General features: G+C 60.2%; 2 protein-coding genes across 2 annotated transcripts; one reads left to right on the top strand and one right to left on the bottom strand.

The window, feature by feature from the left end:
* Positions 1 to 1,432: 1,432 nt before the first annotated feature.
* Positions 1,433 to 12,953, top strand: R3HCC1L (R3H domain and coiled-coil containing 1 like). The gene is made up of 7 exons (XM_040072191.1): positions 1,433 to 1,464; positions 6,512 to 7,971; positions 11,524 to 11,699; positions 11,811 to 11,881; positions 11,995 to 12,090; positions 12,249 to 12,389; positions 12,557 to 12,953. Exons 2-7 carry the CDS (start codon positions 6,526 to 6,528, stop codon positions 12,610 to 12,612), a joined length of 1,986 nt encoding a protein of 661 aa, XP_039928125.1. The 5' UTR covers positions 1,433 to 1,464; positions 6,512 to 6,525; the 3' UTR covers positions 12,613 to 12,953.
* A 1,151-nt stretch (positions 12,954 to 14,104) lies between these two features.
* On the bottom strand, positions 14,105 to 20,515 carry LOXL4 (lysyl oxidase like 4). Its single transcript, XM_040071216.2, has 15 exons — positions 20,413 to 20,515; positions 19,612 to 19,907; positions 19,298 to 19,476; positions 18,936 to 19,147; positions 18,366 to 18,404; positions 18,034 to 18,250; positions 17,711 to 17,894; positions 17,291 to 17,445; positions 16,803 to 16,970; positions 16,431 to 16,593; positions 16,062 to 16,305; positions 15,676 to 15,791; positions 15,446 to 15,582; positions 15,151 to 15,262; positions 14,105 to 15,026 (listed from the first exon to the last, which is right to left on the bottom strand). Exons 2-15 carry the CDS (start codon positions 19,886 to 19,888, stop codon positions 14,956 to 14,958), a joined length of 2,274 nt encoding a protein of 757 aa, XP_039927150.1. The 5' UTR covers positions 19,889 to 19,907; positions 20,413 to 20,515; the 3' UTR covers positions 14,105 to 14,955.
* Between the last annotated feature and the right edge of the window lie 1,815 nt (positions 20,516 to 22,330).

The following is a 22,330-nucleotide window of genomic DNA, read 5'->3' as shown; positions in this document are numbered from 1 at the left end:
CACAAACATAAATCATTTTCTAATTTATAACATGAATAATTGATTTTGCCTCCATAGCTGGCGATAAATCTCCTGGGCACACATGCATAAGAAAATAATAATAATGAAAGCGATCATGATCTGCTGCCATCGATTACCCGTGAGAGGGAACATGGTCCCCTGTCTGCCACACCAGGCTGGGATAGGGGCTGCTCCCCAAGGGATGCTGTGTGGCCCTGCCTGATGTGAGCTTTCCTTGTCCTGTGAAGGGATGCCTGTCTGAGGTGGGGTGTCTGAGCCCCTGGGGCTGTACTGGGACTCACACTGGGCAGTCAGGAGGGTCCGAGTACTTCAGGGTATCCCAGACTTCAGGCATCAGCAGTCTCAACCTTGTAACTGCACCTAGGGAGGGAGAAGGTGCTTGGCACAGCCCCATTCAGGGATGTCGCGCGTGCGATGCCTCAGTGGCACCTTGCCAGGGTGGCCTGTGACCGGTCACCTGTCGCTCGGCAGTTTCACTGTCTAGGGGCAGCTGCAGAAGCCGCTCTGGCTCCGGGCTGCCTGGTCCCGGCACGGGCAGGCAGCGTGCACGCCATGGGACATTGCTCTTCCCCGGTCACCTCTTCTCCGATACCCACACCATGAAGCTGGCTGGGAAACAGCTGGTTGGAAATCGCATCGGAGAGCTTCGGCTCAGTAGGAAGGAGCGGGGAGTGGGCAGAGACCCGCTGCCCATCAGCCAAACCAAACAGGGCGGCCCCACCAGCTTGCCCAAAGCCTTCGTAGCGCGGTGTCCCCAGGTCTGCCCGCCCCGTCACGGCGAGCACCGCGGCCCCGCCCGGTGTGTGACACTGACCGGTAACGGGAGCCCTACGGCAGCCTCAGGGGAGCCACCCGTGGGCCAGAGCGGGGGTCGCCTTCCCTCTGCCCACCACCGTCTCAGCCACAGAGCCTCCTGCCTGCGGCTGCCGGACGGTGCCGGGGAAGGACCGAGCGCTGCGGCACCGTGGCGGCGGCCGCGGGGGCACGGAGCGGGGCGGAGTGGACACCGGGGCCGCAGTACGGGTCCCGCAGTACAGGTACACAGTGCAGGTTACACAGTACAGGTGCACAGTACAGGTGCACAGTACAGGTACACAGTACAGGTACACAGTACAGGTGCACAGTACAGGTGCACAGTACAGGTACACAGTACAGGTGCACAGTACAGGTCCCACAGTACAGGTGCACAGTATAGGTGCACAGTACAGGTACACAGTACAGGTACACAGTACAGGTACACAGTATAGGTACACAGTATAGGTACACATTAGGGATCTCACAGTACAGGTACACAGTACAGCTCCCACAGTACGGTTCCTACAGCACAGCTCCCCAGTACAGGTTCCGCACTACAAGTCCCGGCGCTCCCCGCGGCGGGGCGGGCTCGGTGCGGCGGAAGCGGCGGCGCGGCGCAGAGCGACGGGGGACCCGGCGCGGCCACTGGTAACGGCGGCGGCCCGGCACGGCCCGGCCCGGCCCGGCACGGCACGGCGGGGCCCTCGGTACCGGGGCACAGCGGCCCGGGGTGCGCACCCTGCCCGGTCAGGGCGCTGCCCCTCTCTCCCTCACCCTGGTGTTCCAGCCCTGATCCTTACTCCCTGTCCCGGTCCTGATCCCTGTCCCATCCCTGTTCCCCATCCCTTCCCCCAGTCCTGCCCCCCACGTGTCCCAGCCCTGATCCCCACCTGATGTCCCATCTCCCCAGCCGCTGGCAGGTTTCCCCCGGGTTACCCGGATAAGGTGGCACATTGCAGACCCCGTAACTGTCGCCAGTGTACCGAGTCACAGGGCCGTGTGTCAGCCCTTGAGTGCACGGGAGTTACACGGATTCCCGGGGGCCCGGTGCCCCGGTCTGCCGTGCCTTGTAAAACAAGTGTCTGGTGCTCACAGGTGCTGGACGCTGTTTTTCATGGCTGCTTGCAGGCCCCTGGCATCCTCGTCTATCCTTCACACCACCTGCGAGGTTCTGTGTGCTGCCTGCTGTGGGGCTTTCGTAGCCCTAGAGTGGCCCATGGCATGATGCTGGTGACCAGATAAAACTCTTGCACATTTTGGGGTGGTCACCCCAGTCACTTGCTTTCTTGTGTAAGTGCACTGTAGGGCTGTGGGCCTTGCTTTTCAGGATGCTCTTGCTCCCTGAGTAGCTACTTTGGGTTATTTCACCTTCATTTTCCCAGGCTAGTTCTTGCTTTTTTTCCTGCTTACTTTTCTTGGATACTTTCAACAGTGTTTTGGATAGTGTTTACAGCAGCTCACTGCTCAGTATCATCTGCCAATTTAATGACAGTTCATTATACAAGTAAAAGTTTGAGAGATGGTGTAAAATGAGACCCTGAAGTTCAGCTAAGTTGGCTCTTGCATACCTCATGAAAAAGCTTTGCCCAGCGATTCTTCTGAAATAACTCCTCTGGGCAAGCCAGTGTCCATCATTCATTGTGTTGGTATGCAGGCTACTTATACTGCCAGTTTTCTTCTGCACTAGGGATAGGGACAGGGTTTATCCTGTTCTCAGGTCTGGTTTTGTTGTCCTTTCTTGCAGACAAAATCAGTGCCTTGTTTGCTCTACCCATCACTAGGGCCCTGGTTTCTTCTCTGCACTGTGTGTCAGCAGGTTAATAGGTTCATCTCAGCACTGGCCAGGCTGGCCAGGTGACTGTGTCTGTGTGGACATGCTGTTTTTGCTTTTCCTGCAGCTGTTTTCGCAAGGCCACTGCCTCATTTCCATTTTTCTGTTTAAAAACAGTGATTTTTCCCTTTTGAGTCATCTTTATTTTTGAGCCATCATTAATTTTCTCTCCCTCCTTGTTTATTAATAGACCTTTTCACTTTTGTGCTGATTCTGCCTGGGTATATTTGTAGTCCTTTGTATTCCCCTTAGCATTCTGGCTGTTAACTCCTTCTGCTGGTTTGTTGTTCCTTCCCTCTCCCCTGCCCCTCTGCAGCTGTGAGGGGACGCTATTGACTTACAAATTATCTTCCTGTCTGGAATGTTCCCCTTCTCTTGTTTCAGGTATCTCCTAAGAGCATCTATTCCAGGTGTCTCCTAAGAGTATTGCAAGTGAAAGGCACGATTGAAATCTCTCTCAGTGCCTGTGAGGCTTTTGCCACCTCCTCACATAGCCAGTGTTTGCTGTGGCTGCTGGAGAGCTCTTTCTCCTGGCAGCAGGGGACAGGATGTCTTCAAAGCCTGCGGGGCTGCAGGCAGGAGTTGGATGGAATGCAGCTCCTCGCTCCTTGAATGCTCTGCTTTGCCTTGTACCGGTGGCTGTGTTCGTGCCTTTGCTCTGTCTCCAACCAGGTATCCAGGTCCTTTCCTGGCCCCGTTGCCCACTGTTGAGCCAGGTGGCCTGGGCTGGAGCTCTGCTGAGAGCAGGAGAGGTGCAGGGTAACCAAAACCTCTGACGGTCTTTGTCCAGGCCGCCAGGGGCTGGTGTTGTGCAGTTGGTAAGTGTGCCATGGCACGTGCCTGGCATGGGATGAGTCCTGCGAGTGGCAGGTTCCCCAGTGGAGCTGTTTAGAATCTCCTTGTACCTGCCTTTTTATTAATCTTGTTATTGTAGTTATTTTTTTCCCCTTCAAAGAGCCCAATCTGCTGCAGGTTGTAAAGAGTGACATTGTGGCGTGCGAGCTGCATGCCAAAGCTGCGTGAGGTGCCCCAAAGCTCCTGGTCCCCCAGTATTGCCATCCCTGTTCACTGTCAAGGCTTTAAGGTTATCTGCTCTATCGATGGGAATATGGATTGAGTGGAATTAGAAACCTCGAAGGCTAAAAATACAGCTCCCTGCCAGGAAATGCGGCAGCCTGCTGAGAGGGTGCTGTGTGGCACTGAGACTTCTCCAGGTACTGGCATGTTCCACATGAGCACCACGGCCCAGCATCCATGCCTGTTCCCAGGTTCCCTGAGCAGGACTGTGGCTGGCTTGCTCTTGTTTGTGGGGTCCTTCCCTAGACAGGACGGGGAGAGAAATCAGGGAGAAAATGCTGCCCATGTGTGCTGCAGATGTTCTCTGGAGGAGAAATAGGCTGGCACATGACCAGTGAGACCTCACAAACGCATACCATGAGCACCCCGTGACACGGTGTTCTGGGAGCAGTGTGAGAGGAGCCTGTGCCCTCAGGGAGCTCTGGCTGCCTCCTTGGCTGATGGTCTGGCATCCTCCTGACCATGCCAGGCTATGTTGTGCTGGGCTGGTAGACTTTACATGCCAGACAGCTGGGCAGCACTCCCGTCACTTTTATCATGGTACCGTGGCCTTTCCTTGCTTGGTGCCAGAGCGCTGAGTTGTTTTGCTAGGCAGGTCCATAAAACAGGACAGCATCTGGGCACCATAGGCCTTTTGGAGAGGTACTACCCATTGCTTCTGGGGCAAGCTTGGTCACAGACTCTGGGAGTGGCAGGGTTGCCCTGCCTAGCGTAGTGTGAATGAGATTCAAAGCCAGGGCCATTGCTCTGCTTCCTGAGCATGAAATCAGGCGGTGCCAACCCGTGGCTGTGGCATCGATGAAGTGTGTAATAGGCTGGGGGCAGGAGCTGTGCTGCCCTGTGGGGGAAAAACAAAGCACTGCGGCACCCCTGCCACTGTGGGTCATCTACCACCTTGTCGTGCTTCTTCCCAGGCTGCAGCTCTTCCCCAGCAGTGTGTGGCAGGCAGAGGCATAGCTGTGTAGGGAAAGGATCCTCCCAGCACCAGGCATCTGGCTAATGCTGCACCATCTGCTTTGAAGGGTGAGGTAAGGTGAATGGCAAGCTTTTGAGGAGCCCATAAATCCTATGTGCAAAGGCTCTTGGAGGTGACATGGGATGTGCATGGAGCAGTGCTACTTCTGGTTGCTCCCTGTGCTGGAAATTGTCAGGAAGGAGAGCCTGGAGAGATCACTGACCCCCACAAGAGATTCAGTGATGAGCCATGGCCTGGGACTCTGGGCTTGGCTGGGAAATGTCCTTTAGCAGAACATGCTTCGGTGCAGTTGGAAGCTATCTGTGGTTGGAAATGGTGGTGCTGGGGGGGCTTCCAGTGCCCCCTCTCCTCTGGCACTTGGGCTACCACTCGGTGAGAAAATGTATAATGCCTCAGTGTTGAAAAATGACTAATCCGGTCCTTGGAAAGTTTGTAGGATACGTTCCTTTTTTCTTGTGGTCGATAAAGATAAAGGGGATCGTTCTGCCAGCAAAATTAGTGTATCAAAGAGGGGGAAAAAATGACAAGAGCTATGGAGACAGAAAAATGATTGGGGCAGCCCTGGGATGGTGCTCAACTTCACCGCGGTGCCCGTGCCTGCACGTCACATTCCTGCCCATCTTTGCGGCATGAGGTGCAGGCACAGGCGCCGTGGTCATGCTAGGGGTGCTTCCCTGCTGGGCTTTTCCAGTGGTTTCCAGAGAGCCATGAGGGACTCATCCATCGTGCCCAGGCAACGGTCTGTCCATCCATCAGGAAGAGGATGCTGTGTGGCATGGGCAGCCCCAGCCTCTTTCCAGCCAGTGGTCGGCCTCCCCTCGCCTTCCCGGCACCACTGCTGGCCGTCGGTGAGGGGCCACGGAGAGCGTTCGCGCCTCGGTCAGGGGCTGTGTGGAGGGGAGGCTAATGTACCGGAGGTGCCTCGGAAATGAGAGCCTTGGATGGGTTCCTGGCCCTATTGATCTGCCGGCAGTTTATGCATCCTGACATTCATAATCTCGGTCGGCGCTGATGGTCCAGATTAATGGGCCCAGGGGCTGTCCATCCGTCACTTCACATTAATTACTGAAGAGGTGTTTTTCCAGTGATTTACCTGACAGCGGCCTGTGATGAATCCCCCTAAACGGAGTGGGCAGTGATTAATCATGGTGCCCCAGCCCAGCCCCACTCTGCTTTCCCCTCAACCACAACGCAGCCCCCCGCACCATCCGTCTCCATAAACCCTGTCTGATGCATGTTTATAGGGGCAGGGGGGCCTGGCCGCTCGTGGCGTGCCTGCTTCTGCCGAAGATGATGAAAAATAAATCTCTGTTGGGACGGGGCAGCAGGTGAGCAGGGCTGCAGCATGCCACAGTCCCGTGCCAGGGTATCCCTGCACTGGGGTTTGCTTTCCGTTGTTCTGTGGCTGCCTCAGGCTTCTCTGTGGTTTTTGCTGCTGAGGTAGTGCATGGTCTCAGTGTTCCTCTTCAGCTGCACACGCTGGTCCCTTGGGCTCGAGGGTCCCAGGCAGCCGCTGCTGGAGCAGGAAGGTGCCTCCGTGCTTCTGTCAGGATTTCCCTGCTTCCCCCAAGCCGGATGCACTCCACCAAAGGCTCTAGGGCTGTGGGGTGCTCCAGGCCCCACACCGTGTCTGCAGATACGCTACTGCGGGGCCGCGTTGGGGCTCCACAATCCGTCACTGTGTGCCAGCTGCTGAGGGATCCAGGGTGGGACCCTGACTCAGTGAGCTGGGCAGGGGCTGCCCACTGTGCTCCCGGCTGTGGGGCTGTTGGGCTGCGGGCGGGACGGTGACGCTGTTCTCTCCTTGGCAGGCAGTGGCGGCACCATGCAGCAGGAGGCGGAGGGCAGCCGGGCGCGCCGCAGGAAGCCCGACATGGCCCTCTACGTGCCCAAAGCGCGGCGGGAGAGAGAGGCACAAGCAGCAGGTGACACACGGGTTGGGCACCGCTGGGAGGCTGAGAACCACCGCTGGGAGCCTGAGAACCACTGCCTGGTGCAGGACTCTGGGCGGGCCAGTGGCGGGGGGCAGAGGCGAAGCCCCCGTGCCAGGACACAGGCAAGGAGGGAGAACAAGGTGGATGCCGGCCCAAAGGAGCCGCAGACGGCCTCTGCCAGGCACAGCCATAGGACGAGAGGCAGCTGCCCTATTGCACTGGAAAGCCTGGAGGCATCACCCAGTGTGTGTGAGCCATGCCCGGATCCAGCTGTTGCTCAGCCCTGCGACATGCAGGACAAAGCATCTCATGAAGAACCCAGAGAGCTCAGCCACGGCCACAGGATGATAGGGAGTGCGCCTGACCCTCCATCCCCACTGAGGGCCCAGGCTGCAGCTGTGAAGGCTACCCCTGAGCCAGGGGATGACCCCACTAGCCCAACACTCGCTGCTAGCCCAGGACTGGTTTGTCAGACAGGCCTGAGTGGCATGTTGGAGCACTTGGGGGACAGCACCCTAGATCCAGATGGGGACCTCTCCCAAAGCCTGGGTGAGGCTGTCCTGCAGCCAGCAGGGGTGGGCAACCATGGCAGGGTGCCCCAGTTGGTGGGGGAGACGGTGGGTCCGAAAGCCTGGGAGGAGGAGAGGGAGGAGGAGAGGGAGGAGGAGAGGGAGGAGGAGAGGTCTCTCCTGACAGAACAGAGCAAGGGTTGTGCCCCTGGGGTACGGGAGGAAGAGGAGACGTGGGGAGGTAGGGCTGTGCTTCCTGGAGAGAGCACCTTGTCTGCACCAGGAGCCACCTGTGAACCTGTGTTCTTGAGGGGTAGCATGGGTGACGTTCCAGTACTCCCAGGGGGGAGCACTCCACAGCAGGGCATGGGCAGCCCATCCCAGCTCCCACCTGTCGTGGAGGAGAGCGCTGCTGGTGCTGGGGATCCCAGTGGGGAGGGTGACCCAGTGCCTGCTGTAGAGGAAGCAGGCAGCACTTCTGCCTGCACAGATAGCAGTGCTGAGGCTGGGAGCAGCCTGTGGGAGGGAGCACCTCTGGAAAGCTGTGAGCCCCCACTGCCCCTAGAGCTGCTGTGCCGTGGCATGGAGGGGATCTCGCCTACGTCCTGGACCAAGGAGCTGGCAAGGCCAGATAAGGACATGGGCTCGCTGCAGAAGCACCAGAAGGCTGAGAAAGAAGAGAGGGGTCTCCACAGCAGCTCCCCAAAGGAAGGACAGACCAGTGCCAATGCTGAAACCCTGAGCCAGACCAGCCCAGGTGCTGAGGAGAGCTGGGATGTGCTGTTCAACGATGATGGTGACTGTCTGCACCCACGCCTGCTGGAGGAGGTACTTCCTGCAAGCCAGTGTTTGTGGGGATTTGCAGGGATGGTGACTGGTGCCCCCTGGGATGTGGGGAATGACTGTTCCTGTGTTCTCTGGGGTGAGTGCATGGGATGGGTGGGCTGCACCAAGGACATAGTCAGCCTAGCTGGCTGTGTGCCTGTTCTTAGAGCCAGCCTTTCGCTGTGGTGCCAAAGCACCTGGGATCTCCATTTTCTCCCACCTGTCCCGTCCCACCCTGCATTGCTGGTAAAGGCTGAGGTGATCATCCCTCTGTAGTACATAAAGTGTGCCCAGTAAAACTTGCTGAAGTGCTGTAAACTGCACCCTCATGAAACCAGGGCTGGTGATAAAGAAATGGGCTGAGATGTATGGGATCCCATTGAAACAGCAGTGGGGTGTTTCCTCAAAACTATGGCTTCTTAATCAGCTGGGGCTCATTGCCATTCCCTCCTGCACACATGCTGCTGAATTTACTACAGTTGGCTGCTTGGTGCAGGACCCACGCCATTTTGCTGCCATTCACAAGGAAAGCTTGGCTCCAGCAGCAAGGCTGGATATCCCTTATTGCATTTTAATACAGTAGCGTCAAACTGGTAATTTTCCAAATTACATTAATGTACCTGAAGAAACAAACAATGTTAATATTGTTACATCCTGCATCTGCCTACCCCTGGCTGGAAGCAGGGTGTGAAGTGGCAGGTGGTGCCTTGATAACAGCATCTGTGAAGGGAGCAGATTTACTCAAGAGCACTCTTACTGACGTGCACAGATCCCACCTTGTCCTCACGGCCTTGCTTGGACTGATGTGTCCTCTTGGAGCCTGGCATGGTGCTGAAGTGGGGCTCGCATTTGGGGGGATGTGGAAGGGTGTTGGGTGTGCCCATCCTTGCCTGGCTGTGCTCCTCTGAGCCGCTGTCTGCCACCCTTCAGACTGGAGGCTGTGGTAAGTGCTGGTGTGAGGAGGACAGTGCTGCTGCTCTGAGGGAGCTGGTACAGGTGGCATTGGCTTTCTGTGGGCATGGCTTCATCCTCAGGGAAGGAAGGTCAGGGAGGATCCCTCTTATGGTGCAGCCATAGGATGCTGTGGGCAAGGTTGTGCTGTGCAGTACAGCTTCTCACTCCAAGGAGTGTCTGTGTTGGCCCCCCTATGCACAAGCTCTGAGATAAATTTGGGCTTTCAGGGAGCTTCCCAAAGTGAGTGAAAAAGAACCTGAAATAGTGATTTATCAAAAGTTGCCATCTTTGTCTCCTGCAGATTCCTGCATGGTGCCTCATGCTTCCTGAGCCCTCTGAGGTCCTAGCAGGTGGATGTAGCTGCTTGGGGAGGGCACAGGCTCTCGGGAAGATGGAGCTGTTGTTAATTAACAAAAAGAGCAAGAAAATTAGTAACATCTTCCTTGTAACTGAATCCTTATGCAATGCAGGTAGCTGGCAGAGAGCAAGATTTATGACGTTCTGTGTGGAGGAGAGATTTCTGATAGCGGATGGCTCTTTAATCTAGCAGGGAAAAAACACCATCGTGAGCACCATTGGCTGGAAGTTGAAACCAGACAAATTCCGAGTAGAAATCAGTTTGAGCACGGAGTAATTAAGCACTGTGACCGTTTCCTTGCAGGCTCTGTGGACTCTCCATCAGGCTGTGCGGCATGGCAGGGGCCATGGTGCGTGCCTGCCCAGGGCTGTGGTGTAAGCAAGCAGCCACTGACCCCTCTGACCTGCTCTGGCAGGAGTCTGTCTTTAGAGAGCAGCGGGATGTGATGGACAGGCTTCATTTCCACGTCATCTGTCTGTCCGTCCATCAGCGAACCCTCCCCAGGATGCCTGCCGGGGCTGGGGACCACACCATGGCTCCCGCTCCCTGCCCTGCCCCAGGGCTGGGAGCTGCTGGCACGCTGTGTGCCGGGCTGGCAGTGCAGGGGGACCTGTTGAGCCGTGCCTGCTGCCTGGCTGAGCCCTGCTGCCAGACAAAGCCTGTCCTTCCTGCCCCGCCACCCTTGGTGATTTGTGAAGGTCAAGGACTGCTCCGGCACTCTGTGCTCCTTCTCTCTAATCATATTCCCGGTGCCTGGCACTACCTGAGTGCTCTGCTCCCTCAAGCAGCACCACAGGGCTTTCTCCTGTCTGGGAATGGCTTCCTTGCTTCCCCCGAGCAGGCGCAGGGTGCCTGATGAGTGTGCTGCCCTGCACGGGGGTGACGGCGGGGCAGGAGGCTCTGCTGGCAGTGCTGGCTTGTCCCGTGAGCTCCATAGCTCTGCCCTACCCTCCGCTGGCATCCAGCCGCTAGGGCAGCACCCCCTTACCCACCGGGAATCCATCTCCCCATAAAATTGTTGGAATGAGCACTTTTTATCGACTGAGCTGGGCTTTATTTATCCCAGCTTTATCGGCTGGGATTTATGGACTCTAAGCTTGCAGTCGTGGCGTGCTCTGCTATGATCGCTTAGGGGATCAGGGTGGAACCTGCCTGAGTTATGTACCCACTTCTTGGCATCATGCTAGCCCCGCCTCCAGGGGGGACAGGGGAGCTGTCAGTGACTTTGGACTGCGCCTGGCCTGGTGTCTCAGCTGAAGCAGGGCAGTGAATCCCCTTGGCCACTGGCACGGCGTGGTTTGGATTCAGCAAGCGATGCAGGGTGCCCACTGGGCAAAACATGGTGCAGGGTGACCAACTGGCACTGGCAATGCTGTGGGACAGAGGGAAATAGGGGCTGGCTGCACCCCTGTGTTGTGGCAGCGGGAGGCTGCTGCCTGCATTTTAAAATAAGGATTGAAAAATGTACAAGGTATGAAAGCTTTACAGCCATCATCCTTTAGGGCTGGAGAAAGTGCCCCGCTGTAAGGTACTAAAGGTGCACAACCTTTAGTATTTTATCAAGAAGAAGATTGAGAAGGGATTTGATTAACATTAGTAAGTGCTGTGGTGGGAGGGAGACCAGGGACTGAAGGTTCTTTAACCCAGCAGAGAGGCAGAACAAGAACTGCCGGCTGGAAAGTAAAGTCAGACAAATTCAAATGAGGAATAAAACATAAATTTTTAGGTGCACGGGTGATTAACCAGCAGAACTTGCTCCTCAGTGGAGCACTGTCTTTTTCATCTTGGCATCTGGGGTGCTGATAGGCTGCTCCGGTGCACGTGCTGCAGCCAGGGCGTGCTGAGCCTGGTGCTTCCATGTGGCAGAGAGACGTCAATCTTTCCTCCTGGCATTACTATCCTGCTCCTTGTTCTTCCCCAAAGGTATTTCAGGTTATCACATCACTGTGGAAGGAGGGGTGTGCTTGGACACGCATGTGCTGTTTCACCCCTGCCATTCCTACCATGTCCCTGACCTGGCCGCAGAGCAGTGAAGGGATGATGGTAAATAGTAAAAGCAAGTGCATGGTGTGAGAACTCTGGTTGATAGCTCCTAATTCTCAATGCCATGAATTCATCTGCAGTGCTGGGGTGAGCTGCAGGGGCCTGGACAGCTTTGGGGGGGCAATTGCCATGGGTCGGGAGCTGCTGTGAGGCAGGTGGGCATGGGTTTGCTCAGTGCTGTGCCTCTCCTGCTGCTGCAGCTCTCAGGGGGTGAGAAGCACCAGGAGAGCCAGCAGTCACCCCGCTTCAACTACTATGGGGCCAAACCTGCTGCACCAGACATCAGCGATGATGAGCTGCCCCACGTCATCGAGATCTACGATTTCCCCTCGGATTTCCGCACCGAGGATCTGATGCGTGTCTTCTGCAGCTATCAGTGAGTCTGCCAGCACTCTGTCCCTGGTGCTGGGGTTCCCTGCCTGGGCTCTGCTCCAGATGGCCGCCCATCAGGTGCCGATGCCTCGCTGATCTTCCCACTCTTTGGCAGGAAAAAAGGCTTTGATATTAAGTGGGTGGATGATACGCACGCCCTGGGCGTCTTCTCCAGCCCCATAACAGGTACTGCTCCTGGTTCAGCTGGGGATGGGCAGAGAGGAGGCATCGGTCCCCCAAAGCCAGATCCTGGGCGTGGGGCTGACTTTGCACGTGGACATGCTGCTCTCTTCCTGCAGCACGCGATGCCCTCAGCACCAAGCACCTGATGGTGAAGACACGCCCGCTCTCCCAGGGCACCCGCGCCTCTAAAGCCAAAGCCAGGGCATATGCTGGTGAGTGGTGCTGCCCCGTGCCAGCTTGTGCCATCGTGCTTGTGCTGCAACATCATCCTGATAATTGGGGATGGATGGGGCAGCCAGCACGGCCCCACAGCTGTGCTGGCTGCCCTGTCCCTCCCAGGGTGCCGCACTAATGTCCCCCATCTTCACAGAGTACCTGCAGCCAGCCAAGGAGCGCCCTGAAACATCGGCTGTCCTGGCCAGGCGGCTGGTGATTGGTGCCCTGGGGGTACGGAGCAACCAGACACCAGCCCAGCGAGATGCCGAGCGGAGGAAGCTGCAAGAAGCTCAAGGTGAGTGAGTTTTGGATGCCTGGAGGGGCTGCAGTATAGGGGGGGCTCTCTCATGCATGCTCCTCACAGGGTGCTGGGTGAGAGGGGACTGCACCAGGGTGGGCTCCGGCCACCTCCACGGGGAGGTGAGGTGATGGGACGTGGCGTTGACCCTGTTGTCTCTGCAGAGAGGAAGCGACTGGAGAACAAGCAGCGGGAGGATGCCTGGGAGGGCCGGGACTGAGCCAGGTGGCTGCACTTTGAGCCCACGTCCCTCCCTGCAGGCAGGCAGAGCACTCTGTGTCTCAGAGCTGGGACAGATTCTGCACTGCGTCCAAAAGCACCGCGCTGCTTCACCGAAAGGGCTGAGCAGCATGCGGGCTGGTTGGTGCTGTGGGGATGCTGTTGCTATCGGGCAGCACTGCCCACCCTGCCCAGGGCAGAACCCCCAAGGCTGCCAGCCACAGCAGGAGCAACAGCAGGATGCAGGGAGCTCAGCAGCGAGCATGGGGGGCTGTGTGGTGCGGCCCTGGCCGCCTTGCAAGGCCTTGTGAGTGAGAGTTTCTTTCCTTTATTTTGCTAATAAATGCCGTTTATTTTGTTTGCTTGCCTGGGTGGTGGCTCCCCGTTCCCTTCCTACCGGGGGAGGGTGTGCGTGCCGGGGCAGCTGTGCGTGGTCCGCACTGCTGCGGGGATGTCCACCCCTCCCAGGTGCTGGGTGTCCCCGCGGCTGTGGGGGATGTGCAGGCAGGAGGGATCGGGCAGGACGGCAGGCAGGAATGTGCTGGCAGGGACCCTGTTTACTTCCGCGGAGCAGCTGCAGCCCTGAACAGCAGGGCCCTTGTCAGAGCATGGGCAGGGCCGTGTTCCTGGCCCCACACGGGGCTGTGATGTGGCCACGCTGCCGGCCGTGGCAGCCTGGGGGCTTCCTGCCCTGCCCCCGGGCGGAGGCTGGCACCTGGGATCTGCCCTTGGCTCTGCTTTGCATCATCTCTCAGCACCTGAAAAACAGCCCTATGTTCCCCAGCGCTCCCACCCTGTAGCTCTGCAGACTCTGAGGTTTTGGGGCCTTTCACAGGAGCTGAGGATGGGGATGATGCTTTTCTGCCACCGCTGCCAGCATTTCGCACGCGTTTGGTCGCTGAAGAGCTCGTGCGCCTGCCCTGTGTCCCCTGGCTGTCCCCCAGCTTGGCAGCAGTGGAGCTGGTCATGACCCGGTGGTGGTGGCTGCCTGCCCCTGCACCATCCGGCAGCGCTGCCAGCTGGGAGCTGTCTCGGCTGCCGTTCCCGGATGCTCGTGGCTTGGCCAGTGGAAATTTCAGGGCGCAAAGCTGCTCTCATGTGGAAAACATCTTCCCCGCCATCCGGCATCCCTCAAAGCCCGACCCTGGCCGGGTGAGCCTCCACCGGCACGTGCCTTGCCACGGTCCCTGGCCTTGAGCCCCTTCAGTGCGTTACCACCGTTCCCAGCAGCAACTCCACGTGCAGGGACCATCACGTGTGGGTGCAGCCTGACTTGTCCTGGGCCACGGTGGGTGCTGACAGCCCCCCATCCTGGGCTGGTGCCTGCCAGTGAGACAGGAATGCACAGAGGTATGCAAGGAGGGGGCTGGCACCGCCCCGTGGCTGGCAGTCTGAGGAACAGACAGTACAGAGTGTGTTGGTGACATTCCCTTTTATTTCCTGTTGTAAGAAAAAAGATAGAAACCACGGGAGGTAAGAAACGGAGAGCAAGGGCGCAGTGTACCTACCCTGTGTCCCCACACTGTGTCCAGGAGCAAGGGCTTTGAGGGACAGAGTGGCCCTACCACAGCTCCCATGTCTGGGAAGCTGCCAGGACAGCCTGGGAAAGCCCAGCACGTCAGCTGCAGACACAGTGGCTGCTGGGCTGGCTGCCAGCCCATGCTGCCACAGGGCTGGCTGGGTCTTCTTGCATGCACAGGGTTAGCCAGTTCAGGGCCAGGGTGCCCTGGCCCATGGGGACCACTGATGGCAAGCCAGAGCTGCATGGTGCCAGCCACATGCAGACAGCCAGGGGATTGGTGGCCCTGGGTGGCACAGGGGAAACACTGCCTGGCTAGGGACACATTGCCTCGATCAAGTTGTTCCCAGCTGGGGATTGACTTCATGATCCTAATGGGAAAGAGTGCAGGGAAAGCAGGAGGTGACGGTGGGATTGATAAGGGAGTACCCCCTCTCCCACAGCACAGCTCCCTGCTCCCTGCTCACAGAACCTTTAATGAAGACAGGACTGGTGCATGGGGGGCTGGGGATTGTCCTGAGTCTGCTGGAGCATGGGGGGCTGGGCAGGCTGAGGTAGTTGTCCTGGGGGGCCCTGGGGCTGTGGAGCTGAGGGCTGCTGCGCTACTGGAGCCACCCTTTGAAGTCCCGCTGGCAGCACGGGACTGGGCACCCCCAGGCACTCCCCACCGGCCCTGGCGCTCATCTCCATCCTCTGCAGCAGCATCGATAAAGACAAAAGTCTGCAAGTCCCTGAGCTCAGTGCAGTGCTGCCAGGGCACAGGGCCCGGGGCGCGGGAGTCGGACTCTCCCGTGGCGCTGCGGGGACCGTGTCAATGCCAGGGGTTCACACGAGGTTGTTGGCCAGGCGCTCCCGTCTCTCCAGATCGCTCACCACGTCGGCACCGTAGGCATCACCTGGGGAGAGTGATGTTGTGGGGTTGGGTGAGCGTGTGGGGGCAGAAGAAACCTGTGGCACCCCCAGCCTCATCGCTTCCCTCACGGTGCCTGCCGTAGCCCCTGTGCTCCCGTCCCTCCTTACTTGTGTGGCAGCCATGCATCCAGACGCGCTGCCCATCATACTTGCACTGGCACCTCATCACGTTGTTGGAGAAGTCAGACTCAGCCACCTCATGCTTGGGATTCACGACCACCTGGGGAGGGCAAGGGGCAGGGCTGGGAGCACCTCTGCTATGCTCTGGCCAGGCAGGGCTGTGGCATGCACGGCAGGGTACAGAGCAGCACCCTGATGTGCGGGGTGAGGGGTGCTGTGGTGCTCATGGAAGGGAGCCTCCCAGCCCTGAGATCCGGTAGCTTGGTGCCCTCCATCCCCATACCTGGAAGGTGTAGCTGCCTGGCGGCACGTCGGTGATGTCAATCCACTGGCAGTCGATGTCATGGCGGTAGGTGTCCCAGCACCCCACACTCACCCCCTGCTCACCAAAGTTGGCACAGGCAAAACGTCGCTGAAGACCTGCAGCGAGGAGGGGAGGTGTGGGAGGCACTGACAGAGCCCCTCTGGGGAGCAGAATGGGGGGCCACTGTCAGCTCCGCAGCTGGCACCTACCATCGGGGCAGTTGGTGTCTTCCAGGCAAAAGCTGGCCTTGTGCCCCTCGGCCACCTTGGAGCCGTTGAGCGTCAGCAGATCATAGTGGGTAAAGACCTCGATGCTGTGGAAGTGTCTGTGGGGACAGGGGCTGAGCACAGGACCAGTGCCATGCCAGGGAGCACGTGGCTGGCCCAGGCAAACCCCGCAGAACTTCCAGCGGGGCAGCACCCAAGGACTCAGCAAATTACAACCCTGAAGCCAAATAAAGTCGTAATGACAGTGCTGGCTCAGACGCTGTTAATTACCCCGGGTGGGACAGCCTCTTGGGGACGGGTGCCGCCATGCCCTGCCTGGCCCAAGGAGGGGGCAGCTCCCTGCCAGCCCCCGCCTACGGGCCACTCACCGGTGGCACTGGTGCCAAGTCCAGGCATGACGCCCCATCCTTGGTCGGAAATCGGCTCTTCCCAGGTTATGGATCTGGGAGGAGAAGCGAAGGAGGCGGCGGTGGCCATAGGGCCATTGCATGTTGTCAGCAGAGCGGGAGAGGCAGCGCTCCTCATGGGCACAGTACAGCAGCCCCAGGGGCCGGTCCTCCAGGTAGGCTGTCTCCTGCACCAGCTGGGCGTTCATCACCAGGTCTGGTGCGTCTGGCGTGGAGGGGACCAGCAGGGGTTGAGAAGGTGATCCCCACCTTGCATAGCACCCCCCACTCTCCTACAGGAGAAGGGGTGTCCCCCCTCCCAGCAGTACCCCATGGGCTCCTGCTACTCACGGGCGGTGCAGGTGACCCCCGCTGAGAAGCGTCCCCCGCCGCTGGGGCAGTGGACAGGGCCATGGCGCTGGCACTGCTGGAGGGCCAGCTCGGTGCCGGCACAGCGCACCCCGCTCATCACAACCCGGGTGGCATCGGGGCTGCCTGCCCAGTACCACGTCTCCTGAACAGAGGAGGAGCACGGTGCTCGGACCAGTCTTTGCAGCCCTTGCCAGCACCCACCTGCCTCCCCTGCCTCCTCTCCTGCCCTAACACTGCCACCGTGATTTGTCTTCCCACCATGCCATCCCAGAGCCCCCGGCTACACCATGCCCACGCTATCCATACTGCAAGACCCCTGCAGTTCTGGCCTCAGGCTGGTATCCCACTCACCTGGAGGGCATGGCTGGCAAAGCCCAGCCCCAGCTGCCTGCAGACCACCATGGCCTCGTTCAGGCCCCACTGCGCGCCGCACACTGCACCCCACTGCAGCTGCCCTTGCACTGGCACCAGCACCTCCACCACGCCTTCCTCAGGGTTGCGGCCCCCGGCCAGTCGCACCTGTTGGCAGAGAGGGGCTGAGCTGGAACATGGTGCAGACCCCCAGCTCTCCCACCCCATGCTGCAATGGGACAAGCAGCCCCACACATCCAGCTGAACATCTCCCTCATCTTCCTCTTCCTCCCTTCCTCCCTACAAGACCAATTTTGCCGCCAGATCATCGTGCAGAACCCCATCAGGGTGCTGCTCTGTGTCCCCCCCATTCCCCGGGTCACTCCAGGGCTGCTCTGGGCATCCATGCTGGGCGTAGAGCTTGGGGAGCAGGGACTGTGCAATGGGGCTGGGGTTCTACAGGCTCTGGGAAGGAGGCAGGGACTCACCTGGCTCTTGAAGTCCATGTAGGGCATGTGGCAGCGGACGGCAGCGTCAGCCTCGTGCCGACACCCATTCTGCTCAGCATCCTGGAAGCGACACTCTCCCAGAGAGCGCTCACGGCCACTGCACCGTACATTGCTCATATGGATGGGCCCCAGACCTAAAGCACAGAAAGGGTCAGTGCTCCCTGCTCCATGAGCATCCTGGAGCAGGACCCTCATCCTCCTTCCCCTGGTCTGGGCATTCTCTATGGGAATGGGGCTGCCCATGGCAGGAGCAGACAGGGTAGCCTCATCCCAGGGCAGGCTGGAGCTGCGTGAGCATCCCAAGATTCTCCATCGGGACACATTAAACCAGCTGATTTCCCCATCATACCCCTCCAAGCCCAGAGGTTTCCCAAGCCCGTGCTGTAACACCTGCCTCACCTTGTCCCATGCGCGCTCCCACCAAGGCCTGCTTCGCTGTCCCGAAGCCCAGCTGCCGGCACACCACACTGGCTGCAGCCAGGTCCCACTGCTTGTCACACACGGTGCCCCACTCCCCGTGGCGTAGCACCTCCACCCGGCCCTCACCAGCGTGGGTGCCCGCTCGCAGCCGCACTGGGAGCACCTGGGTATGGGGAGCGGCCAGTCAGCAACCCCAGTACACAGCCGGCCCCCTCCTCAAGTGCAGCTGGGGTGTCTGAGTGCTGCTCAGCTCTGGGACCCTCCAGCAGTGGGAGAGGGTGTGGAAATCTGCAAGGGCTCACCTTTCCTGGGGTGGTTTTGTTCTTGCCCTTGCCTGTGCTCTTCTGGAAGGCAGGGCCAGGGAGACAGCTGACGATGGCGTGCATGCCGTGGGGGCAGGCGTGCTGGCGGGGTGCTGGTGGGGCCACCTGCATAGGGCAGCGGGCCAGGTGGGGCTCTGAGCCCTGACACCGCACCTTGTGCACCCAGAAGCTGTTCTTCTGGCTGAGGGTCTTCAGGCTGCCGAGGAAGAGGAGCAGGGCCAGGGTCAGCTTGGATGCCAGAGACCCTCCCCCACCCAATGCTCATGCTGGGTGCCCATCCAAGGTGCCCTGCCCACCATGCTCAGTCCTACCTGGAGTTGGGGTCCTTCAGCTTCCTGTTCCAGAGTTTTCTGTGGGTGTTCAGAGCCAGGAGGTGAGGGAGCATGCTGACACTGCCCAACTCTGAACCCCCTGTCCCATCATTTCTGCCCCCCCGGCAGGAGATGGAGACCCCAAGGTACGTCATATTCTCTCCCCACCGGCAATTACTGTGCCAAGCCTGTCTGTAACGTGTGTCCCAGTGGGACTCTGTGACTCCTGGCACTGGTAGGGGCTCATTATGGGCTGTATTTATAGTTCCAGGCTGAGACAGGGTGGGAGGGACCAAGGGACACTTGTCTTTCCTCTCCTTTCTCCCACACTTTGCCAGCCATGATGGTGACCATCCCCAAAGACCTCTGGATGCTGCTGAGCCCAACCCTGACCCTTGCCAAAGGCCCAAGAAGGGGATCCGTCCATGGCCAGGCCACATTGGCACCTCACACGCCCACCCATAGGTGCAGCCCTTCTCTGACCACTCCTCCAGTCTCTTGTCCCCGCAGTGAGTCCAGCCAGGCCCCTGCCCGCCGTGCCCAGGTGCAGCTCGTCTCCCACATCCCTACCGGTAGAAGCTGGTGTTGATGTGCTTCTCCCGGGGGAAGCCCAGCATCCCGCAGACCACGCGGCTGTTGTTCCTGGTCCAGTTGGCATCACACACCTGCCTCCAGCGCCCGTTGTGCTTCACCTCCACAGCACCCTCCATCACTGGCATGCTCAGCTTGGCCCGTGCCAGGACGGGCTTGAGCCGCACCTCCTCCAGGGTTATTCCTGACACCTGCCACAGATGCCACGGGGTGGGCGTGGGGCTCCAGCATCCAGGGCAGGGTGTCCAGGAAAGGGGCCAGGGGAAGGGTTAGTGGGACCTGCTCCAGCCACCCAGGTGTACCCTGCTGGGCACAGGCAAATGCCGTGGGCCCCCACTCACCTCTCCCAGGTGACCAGAGGCAGTAGCCTGGGGGGAGTTGCCAGGCAGGCGCTGCCCTGAGCACACCACACCAGCGTCCTCGCCGTGGTGGCAGTCGCTGACGCCCCAGCCATTGTGGACACACTCTGCCAGGGAGTTTTCACCGCCCCCACACCGCACGTTGTCCAGCCAGATGGGGCCTGGGGACAACAGCATGGTAGTGCGTCCTGCAAGCTGTCTGCACCCACAGCCCTGTGGGGAGGCTCCCACAGCCAGCGGGAAGCGCACTGCCCTCGTCAGGATCCCCCGCCCCCCATTCCCCACCTGCCCCCTACCTTCCCCTTGGCCGTAGGTGGCACTATGTGTCCAGGTGATGGCTGCGGTGTAACCCAGCTGTCGGCAGGCGACCGTGGCCGCGTGGAAGTCGAAGCTGTCATCGCACACGGTGCCCCAGCGCCCCTGGTACAGCACCTCCAGCCGGCCCTCTCCGGCTGGGCCCCGTGGTCCCCCCAGCCGCAGCTGCACCGGGGCCAGCTCCTGCCTGCTGGGGGCCACCCAGCACAGCAGCAGCGCCAGCACGACTTGACTTGAGCCAGTTGGCATCACCGTCATGGCTCTGCGGGTGAGGTGCCTGGGGACAGCCCAACAATGAGTCCTCGGGGACCACGGCACAGTGGGGGTGCAGCTGCAGCCCCTCTGTGCCCCAGGAGCTGGGCAGTGGTGCCCTCTTGCACGGTGGTGACATCCCTGTCCCTGAGCTGTGGGGGATGCACGGGCTGGTTGCTGCCGTACTCACAGCGTACCCCAGCCCTACACCCCTCACCAGGTCACCCAGCTCTGACACAGCCCTCCCAGGCACCGACAGCCATGGGCAGCCCCACGGACGGTGCCCTGTACTCTTGTCGGTTCCTGTCTGCCCCATGCTTCGGGACATGGGTGAGGGGGGCCCCACAGAGTCCCCTTCTATCCTCCACCTGGATTCTCTACTGAACACCAGGGCTCCTTCCCATCTTGCACATAGCCCGGTTCCAGTCACCTCGCCTCTTCCCCTGTATCCTCATTCAGAGCATCGGTGGGATCGATGACCCCCCTCCAGGTGCCCTGACTTCCCCTCCCGGGCCATCCCCGGCACTCACCCTGGCAAGGGATGGCGGTGCCGGACCGGCAGCCGTGCGGGGCAGGCGGTGGCGAGGGACACGGTGGTGGCGAGGGGACGCAGCGGTAGCGCTCGCGGCAGCGGATCCCGCAGCTCGTACCTCCCGCTGGGCACCGCCTGCAGCCGCTTTTATGGTGCGGCGGGGTGGGCCGACCCGAGGGGGCCCCCCGCCTCCCCGCCTCTGGTCTGGAGCCCAGCCCTGCGCCCTGCCCACCCCCGGCCCTACACTGCCTCACTGCACGCTGGGGCAAAGCCGTTCCTGTCCCAAACGCTGTCCTTCTCCAAGCCGGGGGCATCTGAGCTGTCCCGGATAGCCCCTACCTGCCGTGAGGCTGAACCTCCCCGAGTCCAAATTCCCTCGGTCAGGGATGCTCCCCTCACTGTGCTGTCCCCCAGCCGGGCACAGCATGGACTTTCGGGAGATCGCAAACTGCTGTGACAGGGACACGCCTCGCACCTTCCCACTCACGCCGTGGTTCAAGTGGGTACACAGGCAGAGCACGCCTGGAGGTGCTGCAGCGGGGCCAGGACTCGGGGGGCACAGGGACGGCGGCAGGCTCTGGGATGGTACCGTGAGCCCGGAGCACAGTACCTCCAGGGCTTGGGGCATCACCTGTGCCATCCATAAACCAGGCTGGCAGTGAGGGTCCTCAAGTTTAGTCTCGCTCCGTGGGACGTGGAGACTGGTGATGCCCTCCCCCGCCCCGAGTTGCCCCGGGAGCAACCTCCCGCTTGGGGTGCCGCCAGTCCCCGGGGCACCCTGCTGCCCACACGCCCGACGTGCCCCGCCGTGGGATGGGGATAAACAGGAAGCCCAGTACCCCGGCCGTGCCCAGGGACCGGCCAGGAATGTGCCGGTGGCCACCGGACTGTTTGTTTGGAGTCAAAGCAGCCGGATCCTGCCGGGAGGAGCCAGGATCAACACGGCCGGGAATAGCCCGTGAGCTCATCGCCACGTCTCGCAAGGACTTCCAGCACCTCTGGGTGTGCAGGGATGCACAACTCTGGGTCCCCCTCGAAGGGGACCCTCATCCCAGCCGTCTGCCTTGGCCGGGATCAGGGCGTGCCCTGAAGCCTCTGCTGCGATACGAGTCCCTGGCCAGCCCCAGAATGGAGGCCACGGAAATCCCTGGGGAAGGGCAGGGTTGGGGCCAGCAGCGGAGCCCGTGACTCATTCGTCTCGACGTTTTGGAGATCAATTGCTTAAGTGTGAAGCCAGGACCTTCCCCCGAACTCCTCCCACGGCAGATGCTGGCAGGGGTGCAGGGCAAGCGAGTGCTGTGTCCCGCTCCCAGCTCTGCCTCTGCTCCTGGGGACAGCAAGAAGAGAGAAGCGAGGGGGCTGGTGGGCTCTCCCACACCTGGGGCACGCCAGCCTCTTCTCGCAGCAGCAGGGGCACTGTGTCCTGCCGCTGGCGGGATCGTGGCGGGCTGGAGGAGTCCCCCTCTGCCCTGAGGTGCTGGCACCGAGCCGCTCATCTCCCTCGGGGCTCGCTGCGTGCCAGCACCTGCAGCCCCGGGCAGCCAGCAGTGGCAGCAGCTAAAAATAGGCGGCCGGCAGCAGGGCAGCCCCGTGCGCGGGAAGCTGTGGGCGGCGGGCGGGCGTGCGGGGCTATTCTCAGAGGGCTGCGGGACTATTCCTGGCCGGTCAATATTGATTCAGCCAGCTCAGGTGCAGCAGCTCACCCCGTCAGCACCGTATTTAGGGCCCGGCAGGAGGCGAGGCGGGCGGCTGAATCGGGAGCATTGTCTGGCGGAGGAAGAGGGCAGGGAGAGGATGTGAGCTCTGTAATCTGCAGCCAGCGGCTCCCGGCAGCGGCCCGGGTGAGGGGCACACCCCGGGCCTGCTGCGGCTGAGGAGCGGCCGGCACGGAACATCTGCCCTGGGGACGGAGGGAC

This window comes from Hirundo rustica, chromosome 8, assembly GCF_015227805.2.
Source record: "Hirundo rustica isolate bHirRus1 chromosome 8, bHirRus1.pri.v3, whole genome shotgun sequence".
Lineage (NCBI taxonomy): Eukaryota > Metazoa > Chordata > Aves > Passeriformes > Hirundinidae > Hirundo > Hirundo rustica.
The sequence above is the reverse complement of the archived record's forward strand: the minus strand, read 5'-3'. Positions and strand labels throughout refer to the sequence as shown.